General features: G+C 41.9%; 2 protein-coding genes across 4 annotated transcripts in view; one reads left to right on the plus strand and one right to left on the minus strand.

Annotated features, from left to right (window-relative positions):
• The window catches only part of WASHC4 (WASH complex subunit 4), a 70,949-nt gene extending 61,795 nt beyond the window's left edge, over nucleotides 1-9,154 (plus strand). Inside the window, exon 34 of the mRNA XM_068560713.1 lies at nucleotides 8,946-9,154. The gene's annotated coding sequence lies outside the window, so the exon portion shown is untranslated. The remainder of the gene's footprint in view (nucleotides 1-8,945) is intronic.
• APPL2 (adaptor protein, phosphotyrosine interacting with PH domain and leucine zipper 2) overlaps nucleotides 1-21,507 on the minus strand; it is a 69,985-nt gene that overhangs the window by 17,788 nt on the left and 30,690 nt on the right. The window contains exons 10-22 of one of the 3 annotated variants that reach the window (XR_011075974.1): nucleotides 19,353-19,511; nucleotides 17,684-17,872; nucleotides 16,350-16,392; nucleotides 16,210-16,266; nucleotides 16,021-16,109; nucleotides 11,054-11,212; nucleotides 10,839-10,891; nucleotides 9,017-9,191; nucleotides 5,235-5,271; nucleotides 4,877-5,017; nucleotides 4,025-4,072; nucleotides 2,399-2,753; nucleotides 1,402-1,582 (exon numbers count right to left, since the gene is read on the minus strand). Coding sequence is in view for 2 of the 3 variants with exons in the window: in XM_068560714.1 (XP_068416815.1) it covers nucleotides 2,619-2,753; nucleotides 4,025-4,072; nucleotides 4,877-5,017; nucleotides 5,235-5,271; nucleotides 9,017-9,191; nucleotides 10,839-10,891; nucleotides 11,054-11,212; nucleotides 16,021-16,109; nucleotides 16,210-16,266; nucleotides 16,350-16,392; nucleotides 17,684-17,872; nucleotides 19,353-19,511 (1,285 nt within the window). In the remaining variant the exon portion in view is untranslated. Of the gene's footprint in view, nucleotides 1-1,401; nucleotides 1,583-1,605; nucleotides 2,754-4,024; nucleotides 4,073-4,876; nucleotides 5,018-5,234; nucleotides 5,272-9,016; nucleotides 9,192-10,838; nucleotides 10,892-11,053; nucleotides 11,213-16,020; nucleotides 16,110-16,209; nucleotides 16,267-16,349; nucleotides 16,393-17,683; nucleotides 17,873-19,352; nucleotides 19,512-21,507 lie in introns of those variants that run through there. The other 2 variants (XM_068560715.1, XM_068560714.1) reach the window with 2 other exon arrangements.

Consider the following 21,507-nt stretch of genomic DNA (forward strand, 5'->3'; position numbering starts at 1 on the left):
AGGTGAGATTATTCCTCATTGTTCCATCCCTACCAGCAGCTTAATTTCTGCAGTCTGTAGTCAGTTATCTGTGTGGTTTTAATTTGCATTTCCTTGATTTTTATATGATTGAACATATTTCTGTTTAAGAGCCCTTTTTATTTTTTATTTTATGAAATGCCTTCATGACTTCTATTTTTTTTTTTCAATTTATCTTTTTCTTACTAATTGTAGGAATATTTTGTATATTCTGGATACTAATTTTTGTTGGTCATATGTGCTTGCTGAATATGCTCAGTTAATTTTGTGTTTTCATTCTGTGTTTTTTTGTGAAGTTAGTTTTAATGTATTGGATTTCAGTCTTTTGGTTTTTCATGATTTGCAGGCTTTGTGGCTTAGTTAAGCCACACTGTTTTGTTTTGGTTTTTTTGGGTAATACAGTCGATTTACAATATTGTGCTAGTTTCAGGTGTACAGCAAAGTGATTCATTTATATATATCAATATTTTTTTCAAATTATTTTCCATTATAGGTGATTACGAGATATTGAATATAGTTCCCTGTGCTATACAGGAAACCCTTGCTGCTTATCTATTTTACATAGAGTAGTTATATATATACTAGTATTTGTTATTCCCATATTCCTCATTTATCTACCCCACCCCGCCTTCCCCTTTGGTAAAGTTTGTTTTCTTGTCTTAGTCTTTTTCTGTTTATAGATTTATTTATATTATTTTTTAGATTCCACATATAAGTGATACCATATGATATTTGTCTTTTCTCTGACTGACTGACTTCACTAAGTATAATATTATCTGGGTCCATCCATGTTGCTGCAAATGCCAATATTTCATTCTTTTTTTATAGCCGAATAATATTCCATTGTGTGTGTTTGTGTGTGTGTATTTATATATATGCACACCACATCTTTTTAAGCCAGTTGTCTGTTGATGGCACCTGGGTTGTTTCCATGTCTTGGCTATTGTAAATAGTGCTGCCTGCATGTATCTTTTAAAATTAGTTTCCATCTTTTCCAGATATATACCCAGGAGTGGGATTGCTGGATCATATGGTAGCTCTGTTTGTTTAGTCTTTTCTCCGTAGGCCACACATTATTAAAATTTTTTTAATTAAAAAAATTGATTGCAGTTTCTAACAATGTTGTTCTCCTCCCATCCTGAACAATTCTAAGCAAGAATTCAGGGGACTGTGGCTCTTGAAGCCTGTCAGAACTTACTGATCTACTATGATTACGATATAGAAATTTATAAGACATTAGTTAACACTGAACTGATGATTTTATGGTGTATAATTTCATACTGTTTGTTTTGACTAGCTCACTGTGTCTCTGACGGTGCACGCATTATAAAAGTGGATTCCTCAGTTAAACCCTTTAACCTAATTTTGAGTTGCGAAAGTTACCTTATTAATCCACCATTTTAAGAGCAGCACCTTTTAAAAACTTGGCATTGAGATCACGTTATTCCACTCATGTTGCATAGTACATCCCCTCTGCTGTGATTTCAGTATGATGTCCTGGTTTTCTTTTGGGAATTAACTGTTAAAGCTACAGAACCAACTTTAGTTTCTTTTCAGGGATGTTCTAGAAAATAACCACAAAAAGCAGAAGAAACAAAGACAGTTTTTATTTGCTAGCTTTTATTGCTAGGTTAATTTATTACAAAGAAAGTGATATTTCTGTTGAACTCTGTTATAATTAAACATACTGTACCAATTAAAGATAATTATACTTGTTTCCTAGTGGGCTGGGATGCCTGGAACCAGACATGTCAGGGTGGAAAAAGGAACTTTTATACCAAGCCCCATGGGCAGCTGTGCTTCAAGTGAGTTTTAAAGTTAATTGGTCCCTTCTTTAAGGAGGGTCTGGCTCAGAAGAAACAGGAATTGGTAGAGCTGCACCCTGTCCATGGTGATCCGCCCCTAAAAACAGTATCTAAAGGACCATAAACTTCTGAATGCGAATGCTGGTTCATTAAGGTTCCACTGTAAAACTAAACATCTTTTGTGGTACTCATCTGCTTGTCTTTTTATTGCATGATGTTTGAACAATTACCAAAACTAGACCTGCATTTCTGCTAGTGCTCGAGCCTCGAAGCACAGGGCTCATCACCTAACTGCACAAATTAATGCTATTAGGCCCAATTATGAGACAAACTTGATTATAAATATACAATTTTCAGAATGACAGGCACTTAAAGCTCATTAAGTAAAATACAAAAATAGATTATATTAATAGGAAATATTTAGTGTTTATCAAATTATAAATCTAGGCTTTTACCATTTTTTGAAAAGATACTGGAAACTGAAAAGAGATGACACTGAAATAAAGTGAACAATGAATTTTTTCCATAGCTTTCATTCTGAACGCTGAACAATGCAATCTAAGAAAAGGACTTACCACAAAGCACCTAAAATAACATTTGTAGATGGGTATGTTGTCAACCATTTCTTACTGTTTCCCTCCCAAGTCTCAGTATCAAGGCATCAATAGTACGTTCCACAAGCGGCTGTCAGCATTCTGAAACCAAGTGGTGTGCCTGTATGTATCAGAGAAGTTGAAAACACTTAAGGAGGTAGCTCTCCTTCCTGGGTGCTCCTCACCCAAAGGCGCAAGAAGGTTATGCTTCAGATTCTGCGCCTCTATTTTCACTTGGACTTCCATCATTGTCATCTGGTTGATCGTTTAACAGTACATATTTTCCATCATTGGTTAGTGGTATGGACAGCATTAATTGAGCCAATGCTTCTGGATCCTGAAGTTATGGGAGTTTAAGAAGGAGAAAAGAAAATGCTTAAAATGCACTTAAAACCCCTTTGGCTTGGCTGTCACTATGTTCTGTAATGTAGCCTCACTCCTTCTGACTCGTCTGCGTGCGCCTTCAGGTGGGTCTCCTTGAATCTCTAAAGAAACCCTCAACTGAATTACTTCCTCCAGAAACTAGGCCAAGTTCCTACCTCTCAGCCAAAATATCATTTACATAGCCAACTCAGAATCATCTTTCTGGAAAGAGTCCAGAGAGGAACTTCCCTCACAACTTTGACCTTTAAACTCATTCTTTTCCTTTTACTCTATACCAAGAGTTGGCGAACTATGGCCATTTGGCTCACCACCTGTTTTTATAAATGAAGTTTTACTGGAACATAGCCATGCCAATTCATTTACATACTATGGCAGCTTTTGTGTTAACAGCAGAGTTGAGTAGTTGGCAACAGAGATAGTAAGCTGAGAAAGGTTTATTATCTGGCCCTTTACAGAAAGTTTGCCAACTCTGATCTACACCATGAAATACAAACTTGCAGGGCTTGCTATTTTTTCATTATGTTGGTCTTAGTCCTTGATCTGTCTGCCCCTCCCTGATAGATCAGAGTTGCACAAATATGGTACCCAGTAGCTATTCAATACACGTTACTATTTACATTAATTAAAAATTAAAAATCCAGTTCCTTAGTCACACTAGCCACGTTTCAATCTGCATATTAAATAGATCTTTTCCATTACTGCAGAAAGTTCTACTGGACAGTGCTGAACCAGAAGCCCCTTGTTCACTGCTGTAATTCCAGGGTTTTTCTTATACAAAATTTAATCTCAAAAATTAGTTGGGTAAATGAAAGATTGCAAACTGCTGAAAGACAGGTCTGAGAGTCTTCATTTCCAATAAGCTTCCAGGTAACGTCTCAATGTTGCTGGGCCTGGGACCACTCTGAGGAGAAAGGCCTTAGAGCGCATGGTAGATGCTGAGGTTTGTACCAGCTTAATTTGAAAGAAAGGAAATCTAGCCAACAACAACAGCAAACAAAAAAACTGATAAAACAGTAGGAGCTGCAGCAGTGATACTAAGAACTCTACGTGTTACCAGTGACCATGGAACTAGCTGGTCAAAAATGCCTGGTAGTTAGAAGGCTTAAAAGGAAATCCCAAACTTGGCCACCCTGCCTAGTGAGCATCATTTCTCTTTTTGAGAGAAATCTAAGTGTAAAGATAGCCTTTGAGTTGTTGTTAAACCAGCACTGAAATGCACCTTACCTTCTGAACCTCAATGATTTCTTTTCCCAAATTAATAGCATAACATATCTGCAAAAGACAAGAAAAGTAGTGCTTGGCAAAGGCAGAAAAGGATGAAGAATTTTAGAAAGAAATGTGATTATGAGAGTACAGCGAGGTCACTGTCTGCTCACGTCGGCATGGGGACAGAGGACCTGGCTGTAGGAGACTCAGCACACAGGGCTCTGAACACTAGCGTCCACCTGTCCTGGTCGCCTGTTGCCGGTTTGTGCGTACAAAAAATATCCAGGTTAAGTGAAAACTGAAGGTATTAAATCGTTTAAAGTTCTTACCGGGATACTTTTTTCCTTTCTCTCTTAACCATATTTAACCACTGCACGTTCATACACAGTGGTAAACAGATACTTCCTGAAAGAAGGGTTGATTCATTTTGATTAATTCTAAGTAGTGAATGCAGTTTTTCATACTAAAGAAAAGAACAGTTCAGATGTACTTTCCTGACATCTGCTTCCTTGGTTTGCTCTCTGAGAACAGATTTTCTCCATTGTAAGTTTTCCTTTAATTTTTTAAAAAAGAATAAATTTGAGAGGAACTGCTTTAAACATTTCCTGATATCTCTACTAAACACTTACATTTCACCATTAAAGTTCTTCATTCACTCTATTTTGGTTGATATATATTTTCCATAAGGAAATTATACTCCAGTTTTCTTTCAGTGGGGCCTTGCTAGGAGGTATTATTATCTAAACTACTCAATGGGGACCTGAAGAACAGTCAACTAAATATCCAGGGGGGTTGTGTAAAATAACCCTTTAAGTATCTTTGTTTGGGCTGAAATATTATGGAATCTTAAGATGAAGAAAATAACAATACCTTTTCTCCTTCTGAGTTGCTTTCAAAAACATATGCGCTCAGGGACTCTCCGCCTGTGGATTCGGGCATGCGGACCACAAAGCCAACCAGTCTCTTGTTTTCTTGATGAGCAGCAAACTGGGTGACACTGGTGAGTTCAAACTAGAAAAAAACAGGAACAGACCTAATATCACACAACAAACTGGAATTAAAAAACAGACAAGATCATTCTCCATGGCAAAAGTCATGAAAAAAGTGCACTGTTAGTGACGTTTAATTTGGCAAATAAAATTTACTAAGTGCCTACTTTGTGTTTCAGGTGGCTACAAAGATGAATTAAGGAGTAATCACTGAAATTAGCATGCATGAGGGTACTTACATTGGCCCTTGTTACTTGAGTCTGAGGATCTATCAACCTGAAATTTTAAGAGATTCATTGTATCACAAATGTTGGATAACATTATATCCTTAGATGAGCTTGTACAAGTTCAGAACAAAATCACACAAAACCCCTCGAAATATGAAAGTATGAGACCTAGTTGAGGGCGAGGTGAGATAGATAGCTCCATGTGACGATCCAAAGGGAGCGTGATTTCTGCCTTTGTTGAACCTGTGTCCTTAAACCTCAGGGTATCTTTAATGGAAGATTATAGCAAATAGAGAATTTCACAGTAGTTTAGTGCTTATCCAAAAAGGCTGCATTATCATTCTCTAGAAAATTCTCCAGAAAATTAACGTGGATGGATCTTATTCCGTACAGCCTCCATCTCGGCACTATCAGTCTGTTTCCCTTAAAGTACTGGATGAATGGATACTTCTAAGTTTAACCATTTTTTTTTTTAAAACATGGGGTAGAGGTGAGACGACAGTGAAGGGATTTTAACAAAACTATTCCCTATCGGTTTGGGTGCAGGAGGAGTCACTTTAAGAAGGTATTCTACATGAATTCTTTAACAACATTTTAAGCATCATCAGTGTCTCTGAGAAAATTAACTGCATTAGAGAATTTAATGTTATTTTATATATAGGTAAAAATTTCTACTTTCTAACACATGGTATTGTGTATATAAATTATTATTGATTCGCTGTAAGTTTCATAAGTGAAAGCAAAAAATCTGTTAAAAAGATGGTTATAATTCTGTTTGTATGAAATGTCCAGCAATAGGCAAATCTATAGAAACAGCAAGATTAGTGGCTAGGGCTGAGCAGCTTGCAGGGGAAAAGGGAATGACTACTAACAGGTATGGGTTTTCTTTGGGGGGATGATGAAAATGTTCTAAAACTGTTTGTGCTGATGGTTGCACAAATCTGAATATACTAAAAAACACTCTAAAGGGGCGAATTGTACAGTATGTAAGTTATATCTCAATAAAGCTGTCCCCCCCAAATGGTTACAATTTGAAAGGTATGCAGTTATACTTTTTAAAGCACGGTGTTTGTAATCAGAGGGCTTAAGACTGAATTCCAACCTGTCTACTTACTTTATGATCTTGTGTAAGTCACCCGGACTTCTCTCAACTGCTTTGTAAAATTGGGATAAGAACCTCCATATTTCAAAGAGGTGGTTAAGAAAATGAGAAAATGTGTATGGAATTTTAAGCTACAAAGCTAAATAAATAAATTTTTATTTATGTCCCTATTAATGGGTATGAATTTAATGATTTTTAAAATTTGCATCATCAACAATTTCCCTCAAGTTGGGATAACTTTAAATATTTTGTAAAATTTTTCTATAAATGAAGATTTAAACCATTCATATCATATTTTGTGAGGAACTTTTAAGTTTGCTGTCTACATCAGGTAACCTGGATTTGCTTAAGATCTGATTTTCTGTGTGACTTCTAAATTGTCTCAAAACATGAATTCCCATACAAGGATATGTATGGTAAAATTTACCATTATTGATATTTAACACATCACAACATTGTACAACCATCACCACTATCTAGTTCCAGAACATCTTCAGCACCTCAAAAGGAAACTCCATACCTGTTAAAGCAGTCACTTCCCATTCTACTTTCTTCTCAGCTTTTGGCAGCTTCTCACTAATCTGCTTTGTCTCTATAGATTTGCCTATTCTAGATATTTCATATAAATGATCATACAATATGTGGCTTTTTGTGTCTGTCTTTCAATTAGCATAATGTTTTAAAGGCTCATCCATGTTGTAATATGTACCAGTACTTCATTCCTTTCTAAGGCTGAATAATATCCCACTGTATGTATATACCACATTTTGTTTATCTATTCATCTTTTGATGGACATTTGGATTATTTCTACCTTTTGGCTACTGTGAATAGTACTATTATATTTATATGAACACTTGTTTTCAGTTCTTTTGGGTATCTACCCAGGAATGGAATTCTATGTTTAAGTCATAGAGGAACTGCCAAATTATTTCCCACAGTGACTGAACAATGTTATATGCCCACAAGCAATGGGTTCCAGTTTCTCCACATCCTTGCTAACATCTGTTACTTTCTTAAAAAAAAAAAAAAAAAAAAAAAAAAATCCATAGCCATCCTGGTGGGTGTGAAGTGGTTCTGGATTTGGTTTGCATTTTGCCCTAGTGACTCACGACACTGAGCATCTTTTCACGTGCTTGTTGGCCAATTACATATCTTTGGAGGAATGTCAACTCAAGTAGACATTCTTCCATTTCTTAACTGGGTTTTCATCCATTTCTTAACTGGGTTTTTTCTGTGTTGATTTGTGAGAGCTCTTTATATATTCTGGATACTATACCTTTATTAGATAAATGATTTGAAGATGTTTTCTCCCATCCTGTGGGTTGTCTTTGCACTTTTGGGGATAGTGTTATTTGATGTACTACGGTTTTTCACATTGCTTTTACATATATTTACTCTGATCTTTTTTGGTGGTGATTATAAGAAAGATTATCATAAGCTTTGTAGCTTATGAAAGCTTTCAATGCCTATGAAAGGTCCAGGACATACTTAGAGAAAAATCTTTAAATAAATATAAGGTTTTATTCATAAGAACCTCATTCTCAATAAAAGGTTTATAACAAATGAAAAGGACTGATTTTAATAAATGGAAGAAACTATATTCTGATTTTTGCCGAAGTACTAATTAACTTTTTTGAAACTACCATTTATTGAGTACTTTCTATGTGCCCATCACAGCTGTAAATGTTTTACCTGAATTAACTCATTTATTCCTCATGACAATACTATGGGGTGTGGATATGGTTGTTTTCATTTTATAGCTGAAGAAACCAAGGCACAAAGGTTAAGTAACTTGCTCAAGTTCATACAGCTAATAAATGCCAAAGTCAGGAGTAAGGCTCTAAAGCAGTGCTGCTGTCCCACAGAAATTTAGTGTAAGCCTCATATGTAATTTAAAAATTTCTAGCAGCCACATCAAAAAAAGTGAAAACAGCTGAAATTAATACACTTTAATAGGTTGGAAATATTACCAGCTAGGTGTATTATTAATTTTAAAATTATTTTGCATTCTTTTTTGGGGGGGATAGTATGAGATCTTAAATGTTTGGTATGTGTTTTACACTTAAAACACTTCTCAATTCAGACGAGTTAGTTAGGTTTCAAGCGATACATGTAGCAACAGTATTGTACAGCACAGGTCTTAATGCCCACGGCAGCCACAGCTTGACTGTTGTTTGCCGTCATTCATACGGATCTTATTACTTGAAACCCCAAATCATGTAGTTAACATGACTTGGCTTCTTTATTTTCAGCCCAACAAATATTAATCAGATTTTCCTTGTGGTGGTCTAGTTACCTCAGGCAGGCTCCTGTTCTGTTTTCATAGTTTTTAATTTTTATAAATAGTACTCTCAGAGATGGAAGAGAAAACACAAAAACCCTTCCACTTGCAAGCTCTGAGATACAGAGAGTAACTCTCGAGTGATGGCATCTTTACGCCCAACAGGGTAGAATTCACTCACCACTAAAGATACCAGTTGCTAAAAATACCAGCTCTTGTCTTTAAGGGCACTTCTTCTAGCCAATGTATCTTATAAAACCAAAATGTAAAAAACGGAGCAGAAACATGAGTAGCATCTTTACTTAATCTAATCAAACAATTCTACTGTGAACATTCTAGATGGTTAAACGTGCTTTCAAAGGGGAATCAGTCGAAGCTGTAAGAAAATCTGAAAACGGAACTGAATGTACCTCAGAGCTTGACTGGTGACCATCAGATGGGATTCTGTCATACGGAAGATGTTATGAATAGCCCGAGCAGCCAGTACTTGTCTCATCGCTTCGTAAATCACTTCAGTAGTGTTGTCTGTTTTAACTGCCATTGATCCCAAAAACCGAACTATAAACATCTGTTGCAAAAGAGAATCTGCAAGAGAGCATTTTCTGCTCAGGATCATTTCACTTCCTGCCTGTCGATGCGCATACCAGAGGCACATGTGCTGGTCTGAGAACAGGCTGAAGACCTGGGTTTGCCTTGCTTTCTGGAGGGCTTTCTACCAAAACTTCTGAATACTCTGCTTTTATATAAGCCACAAATTGCCAAAGCTCTGAATCTCCTATTGTCCGTATTTTGTCTGTTTGGAACTATTCATTAGACTAGAAAAGTACCTCTTTTTCTTCATGTATAAAATGAAACCACATGAACATCCTTCTAGCATGAAAACTCTAGGTTGACTACGTGTAAGTGGCAGTATATGCATCTTACCTTTTCTCTGAAAATAAGAGCTTTTCCACTAGACAACAGAAAATTCATTCATTACTTTGGCCCGCTGATAAAGTCCTCTTATAGAAGAAAATAAGACCTGATGTTGGGTTTCATTCAATTCATGCACATCATTTACTGAAGGGCAGTGGTGACGTTCCATAAACTAATGGAGATTGCAGAACTATTGATTAGCTTATTTGAGGCTAGTGAGCTGACAGTACTGGCTTCTTGATAATGGCACGTAACCTGACAAACTGAATAACAGCAGCCACAACTGGAAGATCATGAAGAAGGTTTAAAAGATCTTTTTTTTTTTTTTCTGTAAGAACAGTAATTCACTTAAATTCACCATTTGAAACTAAGAAGCCTACTTTTTCTTCACTTGTCCTCCCTATGAGTATCCTTGCCCCTAAAAAATAAGGGTTAAAAAAACTTAATTAGGAAAATATAATTGGTATGTTATAAATGGTTACTCCCATATGAAGCTAATTTTTACAAGTTAGAAAGTTTTTTGTGTAGACAGTTAAAAAACTGTGGACTGTGTGAGAAGTCAGCTAGATATAAGCAGAGAGTCAGATTTGATGCAGAGCCTATTAACATCATTTTTTCTTTTTTTACCTAAAGCTGTAAGGAATGCCAGTTCTCAAGTCCTACTTTTAAATTTAAATAAGTGGCATTTCATTCTAATGACATTCTCAGGCTTCAGTCAAGGAGAGGCTGTGGTAAAATGAGGTCTTGCCAGCACTTCTAAATTGCCTTGGCTGGGAAGTGTAGCTCTTTGGAGTAGCAGGTTATGGTCAGCTCTACTGAGTGTGTTCTTATGTACCTTGTAAGAATGTAAATCAAACAACAAAAATCAGAATCTGAATTTGAACAAATTAAATACCATTTTTTTTTCATGTCATCTTCAAATTTAAGAATGAGTTATTTGTGTTTTTGGTTTTCTAAAATGAAATAGCATGTCTACGACTCACCCAGATTTTATCCTCTTGGACTTTGTTTTGCAGTAATGTTATAGCAGATTTAGATTTGGCAGCATTTCTCTGCAGGAGCTACAAAAAGGGTATGGATGTGGCTGATGGTACGACAGCTGCAGGAAATCTGTCAGCCTTCCCTTAGTGTTTATCCCAGGACGGTCCTAACTGCATGTGTCCTAGTGAGTTTGCACAGAGAACACACATCTGTGGATCGTAATTTCAATTCATATTTCAAGTCAAAGCTCTTTGGAACATGACTTCACATCTTATTTCAATGGCCCTGGTCATTTTGTGCCGGGGAAAGAATAAGTACACAGAACTAGCCACTTACCTTCTGTTTCTGGAAATGTCTCATCCTCAGTTTCACCAAAAGGGTTGATACGCCTAGGGGAATAGCCAGAGTCAAACATCCTGACAGTTTCAGTTAAAGGGACACATGACACTTGAACTCTAAGTCAGAAGGTGATAGTCTCTGGAGGTGGGTAGGGACATGAGACGTTAAATTTATTTTCAGTTCTCTCAGAGATAACCCCCCTTAGCCCATACCTGCTCCCTCTGTTCTGGTCAAGGAATTCTGTAGCAGGAAGTACAATGTCAAACTGAATAGGTGTTCCAGGTGCAATTAGTTGTTCAGCTTCAGGTATAATGACTGCTGCTTTGGGAACAATCTTGTCATTTTCCACCTCTGAACTTTTCATGTTCTGGCTGGAGTACAAAATAGGAAAAAAAGAATTTTTTTTAATCCCTTTTAACCTTAAGCTTTTACAATCAAATGAATACTTGTTGAATGCCGATGTAACTTTTACAAGTAGATAAGGGAGAAGATTTAACCCACTCTACCAATAAATCTTCGTAAAATGTCATTCACGTCCATGGTTAAAATCCCTCAGATCTCCACATTACCTATAGCTTGTTCTGGTGCACGGCATTCTGCATTAAGACTACTTACTGTATTACCTATTAATTTCCTGTTTGTATCTTTCTCCCCTTGAGACAGGTTTTTGAGGGCAGGAGCTATAGCTAAATCATATTTATTACTTGGTACATAGTAGGCACTCAAAAACGTGAGCTGAATGAATAATACATCTTGGCCTAGCATTCAACCACCTGGCTGTCCTTTCTCCTGAAGGTCTCCCTCTCCCCCTCCCTTAATGCATCCTCCACTAGAGCTACACCAAACACACATGTGCTTCTCTTTTCCAACTCCGTCGCAGGTCTGCTGCTCACTCGCTCTCTCCTGCACTTCAAACACCAGCTCAAATCGCCACTCATCCACTAGGCCTTTCAAGCCAGCCTGACCCTCTCCTTCCTCTGCAGTCCTGTGGTTCTTCTCAGTAAGCCACGAGGACAGTCTTGGATCTCTATGTGCCTCCTGAGCACTGTGCCCACATGTACTGTTTTGAGATTGTGGCACGTAAAAGTAGAGCACGGTATGTAGTAATTAATCACATGCCTCCATGTTTCTTCTCTTCCAGTGTCAGAATACTGTAATTTAACCTTTCATGTTTATAATCTTTTCTCCTCAGCTAGAGTGTAAAAACCTTTGAGGGGCAAATCATGTAAAAGTATTCTGATTTCTTACATTGTTTGAACCATAAGAAGACTCTCAATATCTTTCCATTCATTTGATATTTTGTGTATCAGTATTTCAAATTTCTCAAGTATGTCAATAAGTAAATAGGTTGTATGGAACTATTATAATATCATCTGACGAATGAGCATAATGAATGGAAAATGGATACAAGCACAATAGACAGAATGGTAGACGGTCACTGCAAGGAGAGATGCTTAGTTTTAACCTCAGTTATTAACAGAAAAGGAAACCGAGGCCTCTAGAGAAGCTGAGTAGTAATCCTGAAGGCACTCAGCTACCTGGTGAGTTAGCTAGATTAAGAACTGAGGTCTCCTCACTGCCAGTATAGTGCTTTCCCACAGTGTTACACTGCCTCAGTAACCCAAATGAATCACATCTGCTATATGATCCAGTCTTCAAGAGAGGAGTATGATATAGTAAGTGAAGCACTGGAGGAAGGAAGGTGTGAGTAGAAGCTTCAAGGGAAGGAAGCGAGTCCCAAGATTTTGGTTCCCCAGCGGGTATGAGGGGAGATCACACAACGAAGACAGGATGGGGCCAGGCTGTAGAGGGCTGTTAACACCATCGGGTGAGGTCTAACTTGACTCTGCATGTAGGCGGCCACTGAAGACTCTTTGAACAGAGGAGGGAAATGATGCAAATTAAAGCATCACCTGTGATCTGCATGTCACCAACTCGAATGGACACTTTGGGATCATCATCCTGTTTGGTCTCCCAAAGCATCTAACATAATTGACCTCTCCTCCTTGAAATTCTCCTTTCTTGGTTTGTGCTGATGCCATACATTATAGGTTTTCCTCCTACTCTTTTGCTGTTTCTTAAGTGTTTTTTGCAGGCTTCTTCTCCTCTAATCCACATGTTGGAGTTCTTTAGACTTCTGTCCCAGGCTCCACTTCCCTCCCTCTACACTCTCCCTAGCTGACCTCTTCTACCACCATTTCCGTGCTGATGGGCTCCCAATTCAGAGGCTCAGCCCAGACATTTTCTTTGCCCTCCAGACTTATATCAGTTGACTACTTGACAACTCACTGGAATGTCTCACAAGCGTCTCAAACTTATGTCGTAAACCGAACTCCTGATACTGACTACCAACTCTTCTTCATGTCTTCATGGTGGTGTCATCATGGTTGGTATCACCACCAACTGCCCAGGTGTTCAACCCAGACTGTGGTCATCCTTTGTTTGTTCCTTTCTTTCCACTTCACATCTCACGTAACAAACGTCCTACAGATTCTGCCTTCAAAGTAAGTCCCCAATCCACCTACTTTTCATCTCCTCTGCCATGATCCGTTTAAGACACCACCGTGTTCTCCTGGACTATTGCTACAGACCGCTCACTGGATACCTGCTTGCCCAGCTCTGCCTTGTGTGTCCTCCACAGCAGCCAGAGCTGACCTTGCAAAATGTGAAGTGGATCATCTTTCTCTCGCTCTCTCTCTCACACACCCCTACCTCTAAAACCCTTCCACAGCTCTCCAAACCCCTGCCCTGACTTCCTTCATGATCTGTCTCTGCCCCCCTCCCTCCCAACCTCGTCTTGCTCTATGACCTCCCTTTGCCGACCACTGTCTAGTTAGTGATCTCCTTTCAGCTCCTGAAAGACACCAAGCTCTTCTCTGCCATTCAGCCTCCACAGCTGGGATCAGGAATGCACTACCTCTGGCTCTTTGCAAGAGAGGCTACTTCTCATCTCTTACTTCTCAATTTAATTCTCTCTATAGACAGGCCCTAAATAGGTCTCCTCCTTATTCTCCATGACAGCACCCTCATCTTTAATAGTGCTTTCCTGTATTTTAACTCAGTATTTGTTTACCTTTTGCCTGTCTTCTCCTACAAGTCTGTAAGTTTCATGATCTAGCTCAGCGCCTCGACACATACTGGACACTCAACAAACATTTGTTGAATAGCTGGATAAATGAATTAATATTAGATATAAGTAACTGCAGAATGAGGGAAGGCCACACATGAAATTTGCTTGGAAGTGAACAGCAGTTTCTTCCCAAGAACAGAGTTTCTCTGCTTCATTCTCCCACTGTCATCAGAACATCTCTTTATTCTAATGAGCTGACCCTAAGAGAGATACTGCCCTGCCCCTCCACTGCTCTGGGGCCATCATCTGGCAGCCACATCTGTCACCCTTCCAGTCGTTGCATTGATCCAGCTGTCTGGCTACAGTCATTTTTTTTCTAGGGATTCTTCTGTATCCCTTCTATGGGTTCCTTTCTAAGAATGTGATTTACTTATTCTGTTGTAGAACAGAGGAGAAAAATCAGTTACTGAATAAATAAATCTGAGCTGCAGACTGTTTTTTTAGAAAACCAGTCACACCTTCTGATTACACCCCAGAAAGACAGCATTTTAGAGCGGTAGGAGGCCTTGGAGGTGGTCTGATTTCACTCATCTTGTATCACAAAGTTGAGGAGACAGAGGCCCAGAGTGCTGACGACCCACTCAAGGACATCTAGCTGTGTTCAGAGCAGAGCTGTTATTAAGACCATGTCTCCTAACTCCAAGTCTAGTGCAGTGTTCTCCACTATGTCCCTCTAACACTCGTGTGGCTTTACAGAGAGAAGACAGACACGTTTACCCAGTACAATGCTCACAGGTTAGCCCCACTGGCCGGATCTGTATTTCCATTTCCATTTATAAAGTGCTTTCCTTAAAGCTGCACTCAGTAAGCGTGCTACTTTTGTGTAAACTGTTACCCTTAAATTATGGCACTGGAGTGTTCTCAGACTTGTTGCCTCGTCCCCATTTTGATTCCCTTTGCTCAGGTTCTCATGTTCTGTTCCACAGCTACTATCACAGGGACATCCCGTGGGGCCTCGCTGCCCTCCCTTCTCCGGCCCCACCTGCTATCTCCCAGAAGGTGCCGCCCAGCAGTCTTTCCAGCCGGTTCTGACTATGCCTCCCCTCTTGTCAAAGCCTGCAGTTCTGTTCCCCTGCCTGTGGCTCCTCAGCAGGGCACCTAATTCTTTCACCATCGGACTCAGCCTATTCTCTGCTTTCTCTCGGGCCGTTCCTCCTGGCGTCCCAGGGCTGGGTGTGCGAGCACTGGCTCCACACTGCACCACACTGAGACCCTGGGAAGTTACTCAACCACTCTGAGCTTTCTGACAACTTTCTTCTGGAGTCATTAGACAGTATCTGTAAAACATATAACGGGATTCTTTCTACCTTGCCACTAAAGATGGAGGCCTAATACAGTCATGATTTCAACTTGCCCTGTGATGCCATGCTTTCATTAGCATAACAGATAATACAGCCTTCTATTATTTAATCAAATGGAAACTCCCATTAAGATGGCATTCCTGGAATAAATCCTAAAGCAGTATTCAAAACGAGGAAAGCTGTATGTGTGAAAATGCTCACTATAAATGACAACAGCAAACGAAGGGGAAGCAACCTAAATATTCAAATAGTCAATAATAATAAATGATGGAATAGTGTGTAAAGGAACAATTATGAAAAATGTGAAAATATGAAAAATATATATGTGAAATAAATGCACATATGATAAGGCCTGCACCATAACATGGACACATAAAAGGTGATTTTCTTCCTTATTTTAAAAAAATTTTGTTTTGGTTCCATAATTTTGTTGATGCTGATACGAAATGTGGGGAGAACCCCTGACTAGCAGGATACTCAATGCATGTCCTATGTGCTCAGGCTGCAGCTGCATGGTCCAGGGGAAGGAGGTGGACATTGAAAGCAGACAGCTTTGAATTCTGACTCGGCCCCTCATTTGTGGTGTGAACATGGGCAAAGTATTTTCCCTTTCCTGGTCAGAGTTACTGCTTCTGTAGAACAGGGCTGAACAGAACACTGCTGTAAGGATGAAATTCCTAGTACAGGTGAAATCCCTAATACACAGTTTGGCTCCACAAAAGCTAGTTTTTTTCTGTCCTTTAGTTACCTGGGGCAAGGGCTTTCTTGTTTTTTTGCAAAACTTGTAATTGGAGTCACTGCTTGGAGAGCCGTCTGATTCAACTTGATGGCGACTGCCTAAAAATCCAGAGGAAGACACGCTCAGTTGCAAGAGGTGGACGCTTACCTTTCACATTGAGAAAAGAGCTGAGACGCGTGTAGGGCAGCTGTGAATTACCTCTGGGTTGTCAGTCAGGTAGATCTGTCTGGAGATGTTGTTTATTGCACATATCCACTGTAGATGACATGAAAAAAACCTGCTGAATCCCAAAGTCACCCACTATACTAGAACAGAAGTGAAACAAACAAAACCTTTACCTCTTCATTTTCCTTTCTGCTTTCTGCCTGGAGGATTATTCCCCTGAAATAAAGTACATCTAAGTAAGTGCTTCCCGGACCTCAGTGACTGAGTATCTGCATGCAGCGGGCCAGGAGTAAGATACAGATAATACTGCTCTAGTTCTGCGGAGGCGTCACTCAGGAGTAAGATACAGATAATACTGCTCTAGTTCTGCGGAGGCGTCACTCAGGAGTAAGATACAGATAATACTGCTCTAGTTCTGCGGAGGCGTCACTCAGGAGTAAGATACAGATAATACTGCTCTAGTTCTGCGGAGGCGTCACTCTTACAGGGGCTCCACTCCACACGTGCCAGTCCGTGTTCCTCATCTCATCTGTAGGACGCAGGGAACATGGATTTCATCCCTATTTCTTACCTGAGGGAACCAAGGCCCAGAGGACTTACGTAACAGCCTGGGACTGTGTGTGACTAGAACCCAGAATCTTCATTCCCAGGTCATTTACCATCACCCAGAGAGGGAGGAGGATGTCTAAAAATGCTCTGCCGTTCTGGGAGAAGAGATGGTCTACATCATACCAGCGCTGCCCCCTCGCCATGAACGTGCTACTGTTTAAATAAAATCTCAACTCAGAAGCCCAACAGAGAAAGCAAATGCAAGCAGAGCAGCTCTGACTGAGAACGGGGCCACTCCTCTCCCCCAAGCAGGTGAAGCCTGGAGCACTTCATGGGGCTCCAAACTCCTTGGAGCAGTTTGAAACCACTGCTCTAAGTGAGAGGGGGTCCCACTGGGATGGGATCTACTGTGATGATACACGGCTGCCATTCTGCAAACATGGCCTCTCCTGGGCCCGAGGTGCACGGCAGATGTGGGGACAGAGTGCTGACGAATAACTCTGCTGCAGTGGCACGTCCTGTTCACATCTCCTGTGTCGGCTGGGGAAGCGGACTCCTCGGGCAGGCACCCACTCTCCCCCTCAGCCCCCCGACCCCGTGATGTGGACACAAAGGCTTGTCTAGAACAGACAAGGAGCGGCTACGGCCCCACCCCTCTCTCTCTGAGTCTCCGCTGACAAACAGCTCCTTCTATTGCCGTCTTACACATGGACGTCGCCTCTCCTCCACAGCCACACACAAATCCTCTCTGGGACTTCTTAGATAAGGCAGGCTGGATTCCATATGGTCCTGTGTGCTTGCTTAAAGAGGACATAAAACCACCCTCCCGAAAGGTCACCACCACCCAGAACGGGGCCTCCCCCGTGGAGGGCTGGCACACAGGAGTGACCTAGCAGGCCCTGGGCAGAAGTGGGGTCGCTGCACCTGCTTCCTCCCACATAAAACCCGTGTGGCCTACGCTCTTCCATTGGGAGTGGTGATCTGGAAGCAGTATCGTCGGTCTTCACAGTCCACCGCCATCACCGAGCAGTTGTCCAGGTCCTGGATCAAGCCTCCGGCCACGGCGCCCCGGGGCTGACACATGAGATTCCCGCCTTGGGTGAAGAAGTAAAGTCTCTCCCAGGTGGTGGTGACCAGCCCTGTTTTACTGTAAGAATTGTGTTGTGAAAAGCTCATTAGTACTAGGAAGCATGAGAGGCACCTCAGTCTTGTTGCCTCTTTATGGGTATTGGTAGCATTTTAGAAATAATGTGTTGCTTTACATTAAAGCAAAACTTCTCTGAAAAGAATTCAAGTGCAAAGAGTGGCAGGAGAGGTACAGGTTAGCTTGAACGAGCTGGGAGCTGATGGGCTCTGCTCAGACGGGAAAGGCCAGTCGGTCCACAGCCAACTCCAGGGTGGGGGCAAGGGGCGCCCACCCCCACTGCAGCCAGTCTCTGGCTTCTAAACCCAGGATCTGGAAACGGAATTAGTCCATCACCATCGGGAACTGAAAACCTGGAAGATCATTTCTCTAAGACACAGAGCTGAACTGCTCTAAGTCTAGCTAGTCACCAGGGTTACCCCGGCCACAGCGCACACCCCCGAATCCTGGGCACTTTATACCAGATTGGGTTTTGCTCCAGCTGAATGTTATGCTGCTTCTGTGGGCTGTTTACAAGAGAAAAATCTAGTTCCTGGCAAATAAAACCAGAACCTTGTGGAGTTTTCTATCTGTACAGAACTAAAGGAGACCTTTGGCCTGTGATCTCAATGAGCTTTACAGACCTTTGAAAGGCTCTAACCTGGTAAGAAAACAGCTGGCAATTCCTCTTCACACATCCTCCATTTGGGGGATATCAAATATATTTATTTGATTCGGTATTTACTGAGTAGCGACTATGTATGGGGCACTAGGTTTCCTGCCTCAATAATTACAATTTCCAAAAATGGTTAATAGCTAACATTTGAGTGCTTATACCTGCTAGGAATTACCTCACTCAATCTTTGTGACAACTTTACGAAGTAGGTGCAATCTTCAGCTCTATTTTACAGATGAAATGACGGGACAGCGGGGCCCAGCCGGGCCAGGACGTCTGACCAAAGTCAGAGCTCACCACCGCACCTGACAACAACCCCACCTGCTCTCAGGCACAGTCAAACCTGGGCACCTCTTTAATTCATAGTGAACATCTGAAACCTGAGGGTTATACATGGGGTTCAGTCTGTATGAACCTGGATGATTCTGGAAGCTTCCTGGCCCTCAGACTCTGGCCTCAGTGCTGTGTCACTGGCACACTGCTCTCACCCGTCAGGGGTCTGGGGAAGGGTCTCAATGGTCTAGGATGGTGACAGTGAAGAGCAGTCTATGTCAAATGGCCACGGTGACCAGGGAAGGGCAGCCTGTGGTGTCTTGGAGTCCACGCACTGACTGGGTTCTACTCACACGACTGTTTCAAGCCCCATCTCTCAGTGCAGTTTGGGATCTGGGCCCAGACACTTCCTATGTCCCAGGCAGGAGGGGCGCCGTGGCGGGAGCTCTAACCCAACCTCACACACCCCCGCCCTCTGATGGGGCACTTAACAGGTGTTTAGCCACTCCCAGGGAACACAGATTTTAGAAGAAGAGGCAGGCAATGAACTCTCACTTTCTAAGATTAAGGTAACCAGCCTTCTGGATGAGGTTCCTGTTGATCTGGGGTGCAGCCGCATCCAAGTCTGGAGTGTAAACAGCTTCCTCAAGAGAAAGTAATTCTTGCTGGGATGCCCGCATCTCCTCCGCTTCCGCTTCCAGTTCCACCTGGATGCTTGAGACACAAGGTGTCAGGTCAGTCACTCATCACAGCAGATGGTGGAGCCTCCCCACGGCTTCCTGCCTCACACAGGGGGGCACGACGCTCCACCTCCGAGGCTCTGAAAGCTGGAGGTCACAGGGACTCCGGTCTGTGCTACCAAAAGTGTTTATATGATTGTCGTTTTCAAACAGAGCGTAACGAATACCACTGGACAATGCCTGAACCCAGCTAAATAATTTCTCTGTTGACACAGTGGTATCCAGGCTCAGAACTGCTGATGCAAGTTTTAGAAGATGAGCCCATCCTCAGGAGCCGCATGGGCTGGCAGCCTGTGAAAGAGCCCTAAAGGCAAGAAGGAAACGGCAGTCATTCATGGCCCCCACCCCCCGGTTTAGGCAGGAATGGTGGGGATGGCCACTGGAGACCGGAAAGTGACCAGGAGGTGGTACCAAGGTGCAACATCAAAGCCAAGAGCAATGCTTTTCCTTATATGAGAGCCACACAACTGCTCTGAGATGCAGGCTGGCCGGCCCGGCTGCCCATGGTCTGAGGCGTGGAAAAGCTGGAAGCTTTAGCTTGAAATAAGCAGCTGCCCTTTCTCCCCATAACGTGAGGCCTCAACAGCTACCCCACCCAGGGGTGACAGCCTGGGTGACAGTCCTAAACACAGTCTGCCAAAATGGGCCCTCCATCCGAGAAAACAAACTCTAGAGGCGTTGTTCCACTTCTCCACTGTGTAAAGGAGGTAGGACTGAATTCCAATGTTGAAATCAGGAGGAGCCCTAGGGGCTAGCGAGTCTAGTGTGTTACAGAGTGAGCTCCTCAGCATTTCCTTTCAGAAGTGTGCTGTAGGTGAGTGAGACTGGGCTTGTATGTTCCAGATTCTCCTCTTAGAGGTTCACAGTGTATACTACCTGTGTCTTGTTTAATGCAACCCCGAGGCAAGCGGTCAGTCCAAGTTAATTTTGGCTATTTTGATATTTGAATGGAACGACCGGGGGCTCCACCAACAAACTTCATTAGTTTAACGGGGTTGTCATTGCCAAGGCTGAGAGAATGGAATGAGAAAAAAGAAGTTAAGCTGTACAGAAGTGGATGGAGGGAGCCAAAAGTATACAGAACCGCTTAGGTCCTTCAGCTTTTGTGAGAAGCCTCTTTGAAGATCTGATGAAAGGTAAGGATTGTCTCCCCCAGAAAAGCCCTCATGTGAACCAATGTGACATCATGCACACAACTCCAGGGAGTTTTTAGTAACTGTCCCCCCTCTGCTCCCCGACCCATACAGGGAGGCTCAAAAACTCTGAGCTAATCCAAGGCTCCCAGAACTCAAAGAACAGGGTAGAAAAGCGACTACCTTCAATTGTTCCCTTCGAAGATTTTTATTTTAAATCATGTTTCATTTAATTTTAAAAAAAGCATGTGTGTGTGTGTGTGTGTGTGTGTGTGTGTGTGTGTGTGTGCGTGTGTGTGTGAAGGAGCCAAGAAAAAAGCCTGAAGTGTATCACTGTGAAGTAGGGACTAAAAGAAAAGCCCCGGCACTGTGGGGTGGTTTGAAATGCCACCCGTCTGGGTTTAGGCTGGGTTCCGAATTCTTACACCCTGATGCAGCGAGGCCAGGCGTCCACCTCCCGGGGAAGGACTGCGGAGCCCAGAGCCACCACTAGACGTTGTTCCTTGGCCACTCGGGCTGGCTGGCTGCTGATGCACAGCAATGTGGCAGCAAGACCCCTCCTAGTGGCACAGGAGCAGCAGTATTTATCTACTCACCAGGATACAACGTAAGGGATAGGAAAACTAGAATTCTTAGCTGAATGCTTTAGCCGTTTGAACCAGGAGGTTCCTGTGCTCCAAGATTCCACTGGGAGCCCTGCCTGCTGCCCCTGTAACAAGATGTGCCTGGTCAGGCAGCAGAAGCACGACTCACAGAACTAGACCCAGCCCTCGGGAGCAGGCTGTGTGGCCGGGGCTTTCAACGCCCAGTCACAAAACTGTGGGAACAGCTGGTGCT

The sequence above is a fragment of the Eschrichtius robustus genome, chromosome 13, assembly GCF_028021215.1.
Source record: "Eschrichtius robustus isolate mEscRob2 chromosome 13, mEscRob2.pri, whole genome shotgun sequence".
NCBI classification, from domain to species: Eukaryota; Metazoa; Chordata; class Mammalia; order Artiodactyla; family Eschrichtiidae; genus Eschrichtius; species Eschrichtius robustus.